General features: G+C 53.6%; 5 protein-coding genes across 5 annotated transcripts; 2 read left to right on the top strand and 3 right to left on the bottom strand.

The window, feature by feature from the left end:
• Positions 1-674: 674 nt before the first annotated feature.
• CCM_04201 (ABC multidrug transporter, putative) lies at positions 675-5,394 on the top strand (the record flags this gene model as incomplete). Its single annotated transcript, XM_006669349.1, has 2 exons — positions 675-775; positions 900-5,394. The coding sequence occupies 2 exons, from the start codon at positions 675-677 to the stop codon at positions 5,392-5,394; spliced, it is 4,596 nt and encodes a 1,531-aa protein (XP_006669412.1).
• An 884-nt stretch (positions 5,395-6,278) lies between these two features.
• Positions 6,279-7,848, bottom strand: CCM_04200 (mitogen-activated protein kinase sty1; the record flags this gene model as incomplete). The annotated part of the gene is made up of 9 exons (XM_006669348.1): positions 6,279-6,357; positions 6,408-6,591; positions 6,641-6,719; positions 6,768-7,124; positions 7,184-7,283; positions 7,342-7,385; positions 7,445-7,574; positions 7,666-7,713; positions 7,793-7,848. 9 exons carry the CDS (start codon positions 7,846-7,848, stop codon positions 6,279-6,281), a joined length of 1,077 nt encoding a protein of 358 aa, XP_006669411.1.
• Positions 7,849-8,042: 194 nt separating this feature from the next.
• Positions 8,043-8,282, top strand: CCM_04199 (uncharacterized protein; the record flags this gene model as incomplete). The annotated part of the gene is made up of 2 exons (XM_006669347.1): positions 8,043-8,086; positions 8,144-8,282. 2 exons carry the CDS (start codon positions 8,043-8,045, stop codon positions 8,280-8,282), a joined length of 183 nt encoding a protein of 60 aa, XP_006669410.1.
• Positions 8,283-10,113: 1,831 nt separating this feature from the next.
• Positions 10,114-13,398, bottom strand: CCM_04198 (glycogen phosphorylase; the record flags this gene model as incomplete). Its single annotated transcript, XM_006669346.1, has 6 exons — positions 10,114-11,511; positions 11,564-12,073; positions 12,139-12,392; positions 12,452-12,772; positions 12,968-13,310; positions 13,363-13,398. 6 exons carry the CDS (start codon positions 13,396-13,398, stop codon positions 10,114-10,116), a joined length of 2,862 nt encoding a protein of 953 aa, XP_006669409.1.
• Positions 13,399-14,507: 1,109 nt separating this feature from the next.
• Positions 14,508-15,849, bottom strand: CCM_09683 (G-protein alpha subunit; the record flags this gene model as incomplete). Its single annotated transcript, XM_006670183.1, has 6 exons — positions 14,508-14,607; positions 14,661-14,899; positions 14,952-15,081; positions 15,131-15,259; positions 15,319-15,664; positions 15,726-15,849. 6 exons carry the CDS (start codon positions 15,847-15,849, stop codon positions 14,508-14,510), a joined length of 1,068 nt encoding a protein of 355 aa, XP_006670246.1.
• Between the last annotated feature and the right edge of the window lie 423 nt (positions 15,850-16,272).

Genomic DNA, 16,272 nt, shown 5'->3' with positions numbered 1-16,272 from the left:
ACCCCAGGATGGGCTGACGTGCGGAGGGCACTTTTGTCAGCTCCTCTTGGTTGGCGGCATGGGCGGCAGTGGCGGACCTACAATGTGCATCTGGGTACAGAGTAATTCGTAACTATCTGGGTACGCTTCCCACCAGGCTGGATGAGCGATGAGCATGGCAGGCAGGTATGGACGGATCCCCGCCCCCGCCACTAGTTAAGTGATAAGTGTATTCAAACATATCCGCCGTGGGGTCTGCAGGCCGGCTGCTGCATCCGTCCAGTTCCAGTGGACTTGCGGGCTTGGACTGGAGATACCTGCAGCGGGTGCAGTGGGTGTAGGTACCGCCTGTAGTCATCTTGTTTCAGGGACCCGTGGCCGCTCCATGTCGTTCGTTCAGCGCCTCGACCCACTGATGTGCCTGCAGGTTGGTTGCTCTTTCCTCCCTCGTTATCCTCGTTATACCTGGTTATAGCTGCCCCGAATTTTCCTTGCGTCGCCCCCGTTTGTCATAACTAACAGGTACTAACTAACCTACCTACCTAATGTCATGCTCTCATCTCCGTTTCCCTCTCACGAGCCTCACCTCTCTGTCTCTTTCCCTCCTTCTCCCCAAGGGAATAATTCCTGCCCGCCAAGTTACCCAGTGCGGCCGCTTCCCCAAGCTTGGGTGAGACACGTCCCTTGCCCGCGCCATGGACGTCGTCAGGGAGCCCTTCGCCGTCCTCGGCCTGTACACCTTTTCGCCCTTTGCCCCCGTCGTCTTCAGGCCCCATCCACACGAGGCCCTGCCCAGGTGAGCGAGCTTTCACCCACATCCTCGCTGTGTCTGCGCCGTCCGATGCTCGTCGTCCGCATGCTGGCGCATTCATCATCAATCCTGATTTCTAACCTCGTTTGCCCGGTCTTCTCAATTACAGTGACATCGAGACGTATCCCCCCCGCCCGCTTCTGCAATGGATCAAGCAAGTGAGCGACTACGCCCGCTCCGGCCGCCTCCAAGCCGCCGTCCTCGTCCTCTCGCTCTTGATCCTCGCTCTCAACGTTTTGCTGCGGCGCAAACAGCGCCCTGTTCCTTGCACCAACCCAGCGTCTGCCATCAAGTGGCCCTACGAGATTGTGTCCCAGCTCTGCCGAGCCGCCGCCGTCGCCTTTCTAATACAGGCCTACACCAACAACCACGCCCACCTGCCCATTGCTGTCCTCGCCGCCTATGTATGCGGTCTGGGCCTCGTCCGCCTCAGCTGCACTCTCCAATGGCGTCGCCACATCATCTATCACGTCAACTTGGCCCTGATCGCCACCCTCGCTCTCCTAGCTGCCTCCGAGTACTTGCCTTGCGCCCAGCTTCGCTACGACTGCTCCTCCGATCATGGTATCCACGCCGCCCTCGTCTCGCTCCTCGCCGCCCTTGTTGCCGCCGCCGCCACACCCACCGAATGGCTACCGCCCCGGCTCCCCTACGACATCCCCGACTACGACCCCGACGCGGAGCCCGCCCCCGAAGAGACAGTTAGCTGGTTCAACTACTTTTGCTCTTACGACTGGCTGACCCCAGTCATCTGGAAAGGCACCCGCGGCCGTCTCGATGCCTCCGCCGTCCCCAAGCTGGCTTGGTACGATGAGCCGCTTTACCTGCTGCGCAAGATTCAGCACGCCCGCGCCCTCAGCAAATCCACCATGTGGACTTCGCTTCGCTTTCAACGCTCCGAGCTCGCCCTCATGGCTTTCTGGACCGGCTCTGCCTTTGCCGTCGAGAACGTTGCCCCCTTTGGCATGTTTAAGCTTCTCGAATACCTAGATGTTCCCACCATTGCCACATACCGCCCCTGGGTCTGGCTCGCCATGGTCTTTCTTGGCCCCCTCACCCGTTCCTTGCTCTTCCAGCAGTACGTCTTCACCTCTACCCGCCTCATTGTTCGCATCAAGTCGGCCATGACCCAGGAGCTCTACCACAAGGCCCTCGAATCCATGGAACTCGAAGACGACCCTTTCCAGAGCGCAAAACGTGGCGGCGATTCCAAAAAGGAAAGCTCTGCCAAGACTCAAAAGAGTACGTCAGCTGGCCGCCTCGCCAACTTGATGGCTGCCGACGTCGACGCCATCTTCCGTGCCAGAGATGTCATGATGGTTTTCGTCGGCGTGCCGGCTGGAACAATCATTTCCCTTGTTGGTCTCTACCAGATGCTCGGATGGGTCTCCCTCGTAGGCACCGCAGTCCTCATCCTCGCCACCCCCATTTCCTTTTGGCTCTCAAGAACCATGTACAAGACGCAAATTGTTGTGCGAAAGACACAGGATGCCCGAATTTCCCTCGTCACCGAATATCTCGCTTCCATTCGTGCCATTAAATTCTTCGCCTGGGAAGACGCCATTACCAGCAAGATCATTGCCGCCCGAGCCAGGGAGCAAAAGGGACTATGGAACATTGCTGTGCTGCAGACTGTCATCAACCAAGTAACCCAAGCGTTTCCCTTCTTTTCACTCCTCGTCATGTTTGGCCTCTACGTTGGTGTTGGAGATCGTCGCCTTGACGCCTCGACTGCGTTTACCACCGTCTTCCTGGTCAAGAACATTCGCCGAAACATTATGATGGCGAGCTCCCTCAGTCGCTCGTTTGCCGGGGCCATTGTTGCTTTTGGCCGTCTCGACAAGTTTTTCGGCACCGCTGTACCTCTGGTAGAATACCCCGTCGGGCCACTTCGCATCATCAATGCTTCCTTCCGCCGCAACAAGAAGGCCGTTTTTAGTCTCGAAAAAATCTCGCTTAATTTTGTCGAAGGTGGCCTGAATGTCATCACAGGCCAGAGTGGCAGCGGAAAGTCGACTCTGCTCCTGGCCATATTGGGTGAAACATATCTCGAGACTGGTGCCGTCACGGCCCCGTCGGATATTGCGTATGCTTCACAGACCGCCTGGCTCCAGAATGACTCCATACAGAACAACGTGCTATTCGGCAGCCCCATGGATCGCATCAGATATAACCGTATCCTTGAGGCTTGTTGCCTGCTTACTGATCTCCACGAGCTTCCGCTCAAGGACCAGACTACAGTTGGCGAAAATGGCACCTCGCTATCTGGCGGCCAAAAGGCCCGTGTAGCCTTGGCACGCGCTCTTTACTCTGGTGCTTCCCTCATCCTCCTCGACGACATCTTTTCTGCTCTCGACGCCAAGACCTCCGCCGGTGTTTGGAAGCGAGCCTTTTGCTCCAACCTGCTGAAAGGCAGGACCACAGTCTTGGTTACCCAGATTCCCTGGATCTCGTCTCAGGCCGATTACGCCATCTCTCTCGACAAGGGCCGCGTTGTCCGTGCCGAAGCCAATATTGGTGCCGTCAGGCGCCCAATCACCATTGCCCAAGTTCTTGGGGGTGACGGCGATGAAGATGGCGACACGGAGACCCCCATGGAAGCCGAGTTAGAGGAAGACGTTGCGGACACTCGCCGCAAACTTCTCAATGGCTCTGGCACTAAAGACGTCGTCAATCAAGAAATGAGAGCCTCCGGTAAGGTCGGCAGACTGACCTTTGTGGAGTACATGGGCTACTTTGGCAGCCCCATCTTTGGCATTTCGTGCATTGTCGGTCTTTTCCTGAGCAACATATTCTTCTTTGGAGGCACATTTTGGCTGTCTGTGTGGGTCGAAGCCTATAATAAGAAGGGCTACGTTGACATTGCCTTCTATATGGGCATCTACGCTGCCTTTACTTTCCTGGAGCTTCTCAGCTTCGGCTTCATCATCGTCATGTTTGAGTGGGGTGCATGGCGTGCCGCCCGTAAGCTGCACAACGATTTCATTCGCGCCGTTATGAGCGTTCCCCTCTCGTGGTTCAGAACCGTTCCCGTCGGCCGCATCACGAATCGCTTTTCTGGCGATATGGCCTCCATTGACGGCATGCTCAGCTCACTCCTCCGATCAGCACTCGATGCCATCATGATGCTATTCTTCCGCATTGCCGCTATTAGCTCCATCATGCCTGTTTTCATGATCCCGGCACTCTTCACCTGCCTTTTTGGCGTCGTCATCGGTGAAATGTACACGCGTACTGCTGTCGTCCTGAAGCGACTCACATCGTCATCGCAGTCTCCTGTCTTCTCCCAATTTGCGGATACACTCTCGGGACTGGCCGTCATCCGTGCCCGAGAAGGCAAGAGCAAGGAGTTCGGTAAGGAGCTCGCTGCCAAGCTGAGAGTATGGTCGGCGGCGTCCGAGACCAACTACAACTGTAACCGTTGGGTGGCCGTGCGAGTTGATTTTGTAACGTCTCTGGTCGCTCTATCGGCTGGTATTATTGCCATTAATCAGGCCGGACTGGTTGGGGCAGGCTTGGTTGGTTTCTCCCTCACCAATGCCAACGGCCTGAACCAGACCATCTTGATGCTAGTCCGCGCCATGAACGACCTTGAGGTCGAGATCCAGAGCTTCCACCGTGTCAAGGAGTACGTCAAGCTGGAGCCTGAAGATGCTCATGATACCCCATATCCCGACGAGGAAGACTATGCGGATGACGAAACAAAGATTGTCCCGAAGAACTGGCCTCGCGGTGGTGACATTGAGTTCCGGGGTGTGACTATCCGATATGATCCCGATGGTCCCAACATTTTGACCGACGTCAACCTCAAGTTCAAGGCTGGAGAACGGGTAGCTGTCGTCGGCCGCACCGGCTCTGGCAAGAGCACTCTAGTGCTCTCTCTACTTCGCTTCACACATATCGTCTCTGGACAAATCTTTTACGACGGCGTCGACATAACCCACGTGCCCCGCGACCGTCTGCGCAAGGGCCTGACCATTATTCCCCAGGAAGCAGTGCTGTTCAACGGCACCGTGGCGTCCAACCTCGACCCCACGGGGCTCATTCCCCACGAGCGTCTGGAAAAGGCCCTAGAGAACTGCCGCGGCATCGCCTCCTTTTCCGGCAGCGACTACTCATCCGACACGGATGCGGATAGTGGTCGCCACAACCACGGCATCTCGCTCGAGACAGACGTGGACGCGCAGGGCGAGAACTTTTCTCACGGCCAGCGGCAAGTTCTGTCGCTGTGCCGCGCGCTCATACGTGAGAGCAAGCTGATGCTTCTCGACGAGGCGACGGCGAGCATGGACTATGAGACGGATCGCGGCATCCAGCAGGTGCTGCGGGACGAGCTGGCCAGCGCGGGTGGCGCGCGCACACTCGTCACCATTGCGCACCGTCTGCGCACGATTATTGACTACGACAGCGTCGTTGTCATGAGCGCGGGCCGAGTCGTCGAGTTTGGCTCCCCGCGGGACCTCTTTGCCGCGCGGGGGCTCTTTTATGACATGATCTACCACAGCGGTGAAATGGACGAGCTCAAGACGATCCTCAAAGTGGTGGACGACAAGGATGCCGCTTCGATGCAATCGTCGAGCACGCAGGTCGAGCCGGTAGAGTAAAGGCTTACTTGTGAGTATGGTACCTAATTATTTTGCATATGCATAGACAAATATGCTGGCCAAAGTAAACCTTGTATGGCTTTTGGCTTGGCTTATAGAATTTCTTTTCTTGGATTTATCGGTTTTGGTTATTTGTACCAGTGGATTTGCATATATGGACACTGGAGCACGACTGGTCTGTGTTGGGCTGGTCTGTGTTGGGCTGGTGATACCCCGTTAAAAGCATAGTGGCAATTTATTATCAAGTTCAAGTTCTGCTCAATCCTCGTTCAGCCCTTTGTTATATAAAGTTGTGAAGGCGTATATCCTTCCTGGGAAGCCTGGCGTGTACGAAACCAAGGCATGTATTGCCAACTATCCTTTGACATCGGTCCGTCCCAGAATCTTGCGGGCCTTTATAGGCTCCGCTCATGTTTTGCTCTTTACTTGGAAGCAAACGTCCGTGACAGCCGTCAGACGGCCGAGCACCTCTCCAAACGCGCTTGTTGCGAGTCGGTCGGCCTTGTCCAGGCCCACGTTCACCGGTCATCTCCAAAGACTTTTGACATGACCTCATTTCAACATGCAACATCACAGACCAGTACAGACTCTAACAGCAGCATTATCTATGACTACCATGGCCTGGCTTCGTATATTCGACCAACCTGTATGCGCAGAAAACAAACCTTACAATAATGTCTTAACAAAACCCCAACGAGTCCCCAACGCCGTATACTGTTGTCAAGCAGCTGAGCACCGAAGCCCACACTGTTGTACATGAATCCGTCAATAGCCCTGACAGCCACCGTCGCGCATCGTAGCTGGTTGCCACGTACTCTCCCACAAAGTCCCCGTATCCAACAAGCACAGGTCCACCCACTCGACTTCCTTGTCTTGAAGTACTTCTATTGTGTTGGAACGGCGCCCTCTTCCAGACCGGAAGCACCGCCTTCCACATTATGGTAGTCGAGAATCTCCGAGTACCTGTCGCCTAAGTTAGTATCTCTCTAGTCGCAGAGGAGTGTTGCTCGTACATCATGATCTTCCATGTGTCCACAGGAAGGTCGGCATCGTTGAAACTCCAGTCAAATTTTTCCTCGGCCACGGGCTCGTCGGTAGGGTCGTGGTAGGGGGCAAGGTACTCGTCGGAAAGCGCTTCGGCGGCCGTGATTCTCTTCTTGGGGTCGAAGACAAGCATGCGCTCCATCAGTTCGATGGCTGTTTGTGGTTAGCAAAAACGAGTTGTTGAATCAACGCGACTATATACCTGAATCGTCCGCGTTCTTGAACTTGTTACGTAGAGGTTGGCGTGCGCGCTGAGGGAGTGATTTGACAAATCGTAGAGTCTGTACCATGTAAGCTCATGCATTGAAGCAGCGCAGTGGGTTACTTACATTTTCGCTGGCAATTGTGTTGATGACATCATCGGGTGGTGTTCCAAGGAGCTCGGTGATGATGGAGAACTGGTTGACGTGATCCTTGCCTGGGAACAGGGGCTTGCCGTCGAGCATTTCGGCAAAGATGCAGCCTGCGCTCCAAATGTCGACCTCGACGTCGTATTTTTGCCATGTGAGCATAATCTCGGGGGCGCGGTAGTATCGGGTGGAAACGTAGCCCGTCATCTGGGGGTCCTGAATGCGGGCGAGGCCAAAATCGCAAATCTTGAGGTCGCAGTTTTCGTTGACAAGAATGTTGCTGGGTTTCAGGTCACGATGAACGACACCGGCCGAGTGGACGTACTTGAGGCCGCGCTGGTAGGAGGGCGTGTTAGCTTGCGGGCAGGCGTGATTTTTCGCGCATGTCGACATACCATGATCTGGTACAAGAAATATTGAATAAATTGCTTCTCGAGCGGTCTCGATGTGAGAAGTCTGTGAAGATCGGTGCCTAGGAGCTCTGTGACAAAATAGCTGGGGTCGGGTCAGCCTGGTGGGTAGTATTGAGCAGGGAGTGTTTGAAGCTGCATACATGTCTTCGAGGGGAGAAATGAAGATGTCGCTCAGAGAAATGACCTGGAGGGCATGTCGATTAGCCGTGGAAAGGGCAGCGGGAGGTCGAGGGGGTAGCCTACATTTTCGTGGCGGAGATGCTTGAGCAGTTTCAGCTCACGGTAGGTTCGCTTGGCAAGGACGGGAGTGCTGAAAGGCTTCATAATCTTCTTGACGGCGACATTTTGGTTCGTGAGCTGATCTCTGGCGGAGCTGGATTGGTGTTAGCAGGGCGATGTGATGGGTGCTATTGTATGCAAGGCTGTGTGGTGCTGGATATACAGCGGGCACAGCGGGCACTTACCAGACGAGGCCAAAAGCTCCCATGCCAACAGGCTGGAGATCGGAATATCTGGAATTCGGGTTAGAATGGACAGAAGGGCAGAAAGGGCGGAATAATGGCGGGCGGGTATGGAATTGGAAATACGCACCTCGACGTTATCTCGAACGTCGTTCCAAAGATCTGCGCGCGAACAAATTCGGCCATGGTGAGGGGCAACTGGAGGAAGAAATACGCGGCTTAAATATGGGTGGTGAGAGAGCGGAGTTCAGCGGCGGTCAGGGGCGCGGGGCAGCGTCCTGAAGAGGTCGATTGGGCCAAAATGAATGCAGAAGAGCAATGCAGAGGGTCGATGAGGACGAGTCCAGGTCGAAAAGGCGAAAAGCGAGAAGGGTGTAGCGATGGAGTGCGGTGAGGAGGAAAGGATGCGAGGACGATGCGGCACGTAAGTGGGATTGCCAGGTGATGGAGGGGAGCTTGACTTTTGCGGCTGTGGGCAAAGGCGGGGCAGCAGCGTGGGAGGAGCGGCGGCGGCGGCGGCGGCGCACAACAGTGCAGGGCAGGGCGTGGGCGTGGCGGGCGGCGACAAAGCTCCAGCGCCGTTCTCAAGATTTGACGAAGGCGGGGTTTTATTAGTATGAACTGGAAGCCGGTCCGGGCCAGTCTAGAGGTTGCAGTTGAGACCGAGATGGGGGCGGGATCAATGCGAGTTTGTCCTTTGGAGATGGCCGGGGGGGCCTAAAGTTGCGCGCATTCGGTTAGCCATGTTGACGGCCATGAGCGCTTTGCGACAATGAAAAGTTTTGAAAAGAAAAAAACATTGGTCGAGTAAATTAATAAAAGAGAAATCTGATCAAGAGTAAAACGACATGCTGGAACAAGCTTTGTAGCGCTGCCCGCACCAGGCAACCGGGTGCTGCAACGGGCCCGCTGTCGGTACCAGGTGCCGCTGTAATACCCTGCCTCATGGCACTCTAGGCCAGCAAATATCTCCATCTTGTCGGTTGCCAGCACCAGCAAGGACAGACAAGTCCTCCAAACTTCAAAAAAAAAAGGCAAAACAAGAAACGCGACGAACCTTTGTTTCAAAGTTTCAAACACGCAAAGGCGTATAGCGATGATCAAACGAGTCGTACCGAGAGGACGGGCGGGAATCTAGAGTCTAGTCTATTTGGGCCATGTGCGGGTCTTTTTCTTCACTATAGAGTACGAGCAATGTTGTTAGTAAAAGTTATTCACGTCGAGGGTGCAGAACAATGCGCGGAGAGGAAGAGATTGAAATTAAAGATTGAAAAAAAAGGAAAAAAGGAAAAAAAAAAAGGAAAAAAGGAAAAGAAAAAAAAAAGAAGAAAAGGAGGAAAGAAAAAAAGGACATCATTTGGCATCATTTGGTGCAGCACAAATGTTCGGCGTGGGGCAACTTTGCCTGTTGCAGAAAGCTGCTGCGGGTGGCGTTTCTGGCTGGGGCGGGCAGACGACGAGGGCATGGAGAGGACGAGACACCAACGTACCGAAAACACACAAGAACTGCGCAAGGGCAAGGAGAATGAAAGAAATGAATAAATTAAAAGCAGGAGGGGAAAAGGCTGGTAGAAAATGGTAGGGAATGGAAAACGAGACCGAGTGGACTTGCTGTAATTATTACTTGCAACGGAAGCACAAGCGGCCGAGAAATGTCCACTTGGCACTTGCCCTCGACATCGAGATCTCCAGCACCATGGCCCCAACATGGTAGGCCATGGGGTTGCATGGCTTTTACGCAGTCATGCCAATCATCGTCGTCTCTTCCTCATTCGCCTCGGCTCTGGTTCTCTTGCTCACTTTTCTTGCCAAGTCGTCAACATACACCCGCATGTCTTTCTTTGCATTCTCGGAAGCCATTCTCATATCCATTGGCGGCCGCTGTTCCCGTCCTATGCAACTACATATGCCGTGCATATGCCAGCCATGTTGGGCTTCAAATACATGCCGCCTCAAAAAACACCATTTTCTTCTTCACATTGCCAGACAGGATGCGTCATTACCCCTCCTCAAAGGCCCCTCTATAAAGCAAACACCTTCCCCTCTCCTCAATGTGATGCGCAATTGCTAATTGCTGGCATCGTCATACATAGACCGCACCGTCGACATGGCATTTGTACCACCCCAGCCCAGAATTCCATCAATCACACCCTGCATTTTACTACTCTTTTTTTCGCGCTGAAAAAAAGGCAGTCTTTGCCGTACCTTGCGCTGGGGCCTCCATGGTGCCACGGAGTGAACACCTACCTACCTGCACAACCGTTTTTTCCATCTTCAGCCTCGACATGACATGCGCCGCCATGGTAGGCAGCGCGCGTCTCTGTAGTTACTTGTACTCATATCGCAAAACAAGCGCGTCGTATTGTCATCACTACCTATCAGTGCATGCGCATAACTGGAATAACCCGTGCCATGTTGCCTGAAAAATCCAGCACCATCTTTATCCCACCATTACTCCCTGATAGGAAGTGGCTCGATATTCCAGATGCTCTCCGCATACTCATTGATACAACGATCACTGCTGAAGAATCCCATCCGGGCAACAGCCGTGATGCACTTGGAAACCCATTCGTCCTGGTTGCGGTACGACTCATCCACGAGTCGCTGTGTCTCGATGTAGCTGTGGAAATCGTCCGACACCAGGTAGTAGTCACCATGCTGGCGAACGGCAGCAACCAGTGCCCCGAAATCGTGTGGTGTTCCAAAGGTGCCCTTTTCAATCTCCTCGAACACAGCGTCCAGGTCAGAATCAATGGCGTGCGAACCATATGTGTGAGCATGGCGCAAGTCTTCCACGTCCTCCGACAAGTTACCAAACAAGAAGATGTTGTTCTCGCCAACCTCTCTTGTGATTTCGATATTGGCCCCATCGCAGGTGCCAATGATGAGGCCGCCATTGAGAACAAACTTCATGTTACTCGTGCCCGACGCCTCAGTCCCCGCCGTCGAGATGTGCTCGCTGATATCAGAAGCAGGGCAAATAATTTCAGCCTTGCTGACGTTGTAGTCTTCCAAGAAGATGACTTTGAGCAGGTCGCCAATGTCGCCGTCATTATTCACCACCGACCCAACCGAGTTGATGAGATGAATAATTTGCTTAGCCATCCAGTATCCGGGAGCGGCCTTGCCACCAAAGATGGAGACGCGAGGGAGCTGCTTCTTGCGTTCCGTGGGAGACATCTTCTTGAGCGTCAAGTACCGGTGAATGACGCCGAAAATATTCATCTGCTGGCGCTTGTATTCGTGGATCCGTTTCACTTGAATATCAAAGAGCGACGCTGGATTGACCGTCACACCAAGAGTCTTCTTGATGTGCTTGGCCAAGCGAACCTTGTTGGCGTACTTGATTTCGGCCCATTCCTTGCGGAAACCCTTGTCACCAACAAACTGCTCAAGCTTGCTCAGATTGGTCAGATCAGTAAGGAAACCGTTGCCGCCACACTTGCTAGCAATCAGCTCCGATAGGCGAGGGTTGGCCTGGTGAAGCCATCTGCGAGGCGTCACGCCGTTGGTGACATTGGTAAACTTGTCTGGGCCGTAAATGGCGACAAAATCTTTGAAAATTGTCGTCTGAATCAGATCGGAGTGAAGCTCAGCTACACCGTTGACCTTGTGGGAGCCGACAATGGCAAGGTAGGCCATGCGAATCATCTTGGGCTGCGACTCCTCAACAATGGAAACGCGACGAAGCATATCACGGTCATCTGGGAACTTCTTCTCAACCTGCTGCAAGAAGAACAGATTAATGTCAAAGATGATTTGCAGATGCCTGGGCAACAGGTTCTGCATGAGGCCAACATGCCACTTCTCGAGTGCTTCAGGAAGAACAGTGTGGTTGGTGTAGCCAAACTAGACGACAGGTTAGTGCTATTCTCTAAGCTTCTGCTCTTATTACACTCACAGTGTTGGTGACAATGTCCCATGCCTGGTTCCACTCGAGGCCTTCAACGTCGATGAGAATGCGCTGCAGCTCAACAATGGCAAGCGTGGGGTGAGTGTCATTCAGCTGAATGGCAACCTGCTCCGGAAACTCGGCCCAGGCTCGATTCGTCTTTTTGAAGCGCCGAACAATGTCGTAGAGCGATGCCGCGACCCAAAAGTACTGCTGCTTCAGACGCAACTCTTTGCCTCTCTCAAGGTTGTCGTTGGGATACAGCACAGCGCTGATGGTCTCGGCGCGCTGCTGATCGGCAACGGAACTTTCATAGTCGCCATTGTTAAACTTTTGGAAGTCAAACTCGCCCCCAGAAGCCTTGCTGGACCAAAGGCGCAGGTTATTGGTGGTGGGTGTGGCGTAGCCCGGAATGGGGACGTCGTAGGCAACGGCCTGAACGACCTCGCCGCCATCCCAGACAGAGACGGTCTTACCTTTGGCGTCGGTCGATTTTCGGACGGTTCCGTAGAATTGGATCTGACATCCGTGTTAGCTGTGGGGGGACTCCAACTGGTGTGGAGAGTACTTGCATCAACAGTTACATCGTGGCGAGGAAACTCCCAGGGGTTAAAGTCCAGCCAGTAGTCGGGAACTTCAACCTGGTAGCCATCGATGATTTCCTGCTTGAAGATGCCGTAGCGGTAGCGAAGACCGTAGCCCCATGCGGGGTAATTGAGCGAGGCCAGGCTGTCGAGGAAGCAGGCGGCGAGACGACCGAGGCCACCATTACCAAGGGCGGCATCGTTTTCTTGAGTAATAATGTCTTCTATTCTGAATCCAAGGTCGGCAAGGCCAGCTATGATGTATGCACTGTCAGCACAGTGTAAAATACGGGCAATTGGTGTAGGAGCTCACCCTTGGCGATGTCTTTGTGGCCCACGTTAAGCATGGCGTTGTCAAGAGCACGGCCCATGAGGAACTCGAGACTGAGATAGTAGACGCGTTTGGTGTCGCTAAAAGTTTGCTGCTGTTGAGTCTTGTTCCAATCGGTAATGAGGCGGTCGCGGAAAGCTAAGCTGGTGGCGGCATAGGCAGCCTTTTCGTCGCAGTTGAACAAGCTCCGGGCCAGGGTCGTCTCGACATGGCGAACGACCTCGCGCTCAAAGCCATCCTTGTCCTCGAAGCTTTTGATAGCATGCTTTTCCCAGGCGGCGCGCTGGGGCTCGGGGATAGACGCTATCAAGTATCAAGACGGCGCATTAGTGGAACGAGCGTTGGAATCAAGTCGTCGCGTCAGAGGTGGTGGGCAACTACCCCGCCCCCGCCTTACACTGCAGATGTGGGCAGTTTCAATAAAGGCAAGGAGCCAACGGCACCCTGACTTGGGCAACTAGATGAAGAGTTGGTAGATCAAAGACTTGCCTTGGACACTTTTGATCTCGCCCGCGCCAAAGCCAGTAAAGGTTCTCTTGTGCTTGGGGCGCGAGACGCCGGCGGGCCCAACGGAACCCTGGATGTCGACAATTGGAGCAGAGGTCGAGGGCCGACGCTGGCGGATGGGCAATGGTCGCTCAGACGCCATGGTTGGTTGATGGGATGGGTAAGGATGTTGTAAATGTTGTTTGGGAGATAATGCAGACAAGAAAACAAGAAGGGGAGAGGGAAGGCGATGTAGATATGCTAGAGGATGGAGGAGGGGAGGAGGGGTCGAGAGCTTGAGGAGGAAGTACCGGCAAGCTCTGGCTCTTGGGGGTGGCTCAAAGGTAAAATGGCACTGGCCAGGGTTCCTTGAACTACCTTGACAGTCAGCCCATCGAACCACTTACAAACCTAACTGGCGCAGCAGGAGTAGGCATAGGCATGGGGTGGCCGTCGATTTACCTGACCGCTCATGCGCATCTACACTGCTACGCTCCTATGGACGTGGCTGCATGGCGCCATCAACATGCTTCTCGCTGGTTATCCGGTGGCGAACTGCTCATCTGGGGAGCTATTTTGGCAGTGATGCAACGGCGTCCAACGAGCGTCTGGACTCAAGTCTCTGGTGGGGGGAGCGCTAGAGAGGAGCTACTGCGGAGCACTCCCAGCTCGATGGCTTGACGGAATCGGCCCTGAATTTCGTTGGGACGCTTTCAACCCAGATTCTCCATCGGCTTGTCCGGTATCTTTGAGCAATTAAAGAGAAATAATTGCCATATGCTGTGCCCAGCTAAATCTCATCCGCTGCTCCATCTTTCCGTTCTTACTGAATATCAGAGCAACCCCACTTGCCCAGCCGCCTTGCTCCTCACACACCTTGCTGGGCAAAAGGCTAGGTACCTGCCTAGTTAATGTGCTTGCAACATGGAATACAACACAGGGGCATACTTTTATACAGGACCTATATTACTCCATCTCATTTTTCTTCCCAGACGATTGCTTTCTATACTTGACAATTCCTTTCCTATCCATGAGCCTATCTATCGTCAGCAGCACCTCATCAGAGATGTGCTACTTCATCCTGATCCGGCGGCAAGAAGACACAATGCAAAGACAATATCACGCACATGCACACGCACACGCACATCCGCATGAATACGCTTTTCACACAAAGAAATCATCAAATTCGACAGAAACAAGACGACCCATGCTTGCTGCGCCGGGCTATAGTAAAGAAGAGACAAAAGGGAATAGGAAAATGGCAGACAGAAAAGCAACCAACGCCATTCCATGAGGATAGCCCTCCCCAACTGCAGCGATCCATCCAACTCGGTCGCGGTAATTCGTCGTCGTAACATGTCGGATTATGTAGAAAGCCTCCCGTCATAGCAATATGTCATCAAAGGAAATTCGGAGGAAACAAACAGTCCATGCGCAAAGCGCGGCCCAGCAAGTGCTCCAAACTCCGCGGTAGGTGTCTCGCGCGCAGCGCCGAACCACACAGCCAGCCATGACTATCATGGCGGCGGATATACACGCGCCATCCAACTCCTCATATGATGCCGGTATCTTTAAGCGCGTTGCTGAGGATAGTCTCCTTGACCGCAGCAAAGACCAGCCTAATGTTTGAGGTATCCGTGGCTTGTGTCAAACTACGGGCTAGTCAGCGAATGTAAATGGCAGGGTGGCTCGAATGTCGACATACTGAGGATAGAGATTAAGGTGCGCTCGGTTGACCTGATTAAACCTCCATAATAGGTACTTGGCGGCTTTGTTGACGTCGTTGCCGCCGGAATAGTCGGGGAAGTAATTGGCTAGTGGCGATCGAGTGAGCTTTTGCTTAAAAATATCGACTTTGTTGAGAAACAGAATGATGCTCGTTCGCATGAACCATCGCGAGTTGACGACCGAATCAAAGAGGAGGAGGCTCTCCATCATGCGATTCTTGTAGCTGTCAGTTGACATTCTATTAGTCTAGATACCGGGGCTTGCATACCTGACTGCTCTCTTCCAAGAGCACCTGATCATATTCAGAGAGGGCGACGCAAAAGATAATTGACGTCACATTCTCGAAACAGTGAATCCATTTCTTTCTCTCGCTGCGCTGTCCGCCGACATCGAACATGCTGCGTGGGGTTAGTCAAGTCATGTATCCATGAACCGGTCGCAACGTACTGAATGCTGAGGGCACCCATTTGGAAACGGGTTTCGTAGATACCAGTTGTCTTGGTTCGAGCACGCAGGACATCCATTTCTTTTGGGAGGTAGCCTGGTGCGACGATGCGCATCGCTTCCTGGAAAAAGCTAGAAACAGGAATTAGCACAGCCTCAACTACACGTGCTGCTCACAAGTCAGTGCTCACTATTCGGCCGAGTCCATTAGATAGAATTCGGTCTGGTGCTCCATCAGCCGATCTTTGGCGGGATCTGACCAGAGCGACTGCACAGCTGTGCCGACTTGTGGATCGATCTGAGCCTGAGGGCCTGACTCTGCTTGGTAGTCCATCAAAAAGGCCATGTATTGGCGATTTTCATCTATTTGAGGCTCAATGCCAAACTGTTGCATGGCGGTAATGATGGCCTTGGCGCATTCGACCAAGTTCTTGAAGACTGTCGGTCTGTAGTTGTAGAGCTCCTCATCGGAGTAGCCCTTGAGATGAATAATCTTCATCTGCTTGACAATGGTCGACTTTCCGCTCTCGCCGGAGCCTGGGGGGGATGAGGTTAGTGACGGCATGGAAATGGTGGAAATAGAGTTAGTAATCAGTACCTAGTAGTAAGATCTTGCATTCTTTCTTCAGTCTCTTGGAATCCTCCTCGATTATACGATCAATGGCCTGGCTCTTTTTCTTCTTTTCCGCTTCCTCGCTGGTAGAACTGAGGCAATTGCCCATCATGAGCAGGCAGACGGGGGGCGTTGCGGCGCCCTTGAGCGTGTTGGTAAACGGGTTGTCGAAATCAAAGGCGGTATATTGGGTTCGAGTAACGTTGAGCGAAGCGAATCAAAAGCGGCGCATGATCGAGCAGACGGGGGCAGAATCGGCGGTGGGTATCAAAGCAGGTCGGACAGTGCGGCGTGAAGCTCGAGGAAGGAGCAGTGTTGGGAGCAAATGTCGAAAAGGGTGTGTTGTGAGACGGGAGGCAATCTGAGGCGACACGAGGATCGCAAGAAAGCGCCAGAGTAGGGAAGCAAACGGCAGCGTGGCAATGGAGCTGGGGGAGCACAGGACCACAGCAGCAAAATGCCAGATGATGAGGAGCGCGTCCGGGGCGGCTGGAGAGATGGCGGATGACGGATGACGGATGCGGGACAGCAG

Source organism: Cordyceps militaris (genome assembly GCF_000225605.1).
Source record: "Cordyceps militaris CM01 unplaced genomic scaffold CCM_S00003, whole genome shotgun sequence".
NCBI lineage: Eukaryota > Fungi > Ascomycota > Sordariomycetes > Hypocreales > Cordycipitaceae > Cordyceps > Cordyceps militaris.
The sequence above is the reverse complement of the archived record's forward strand: the minus strand, read 5'-3'. Positions and strand labels throughout refer to the sequence as shown.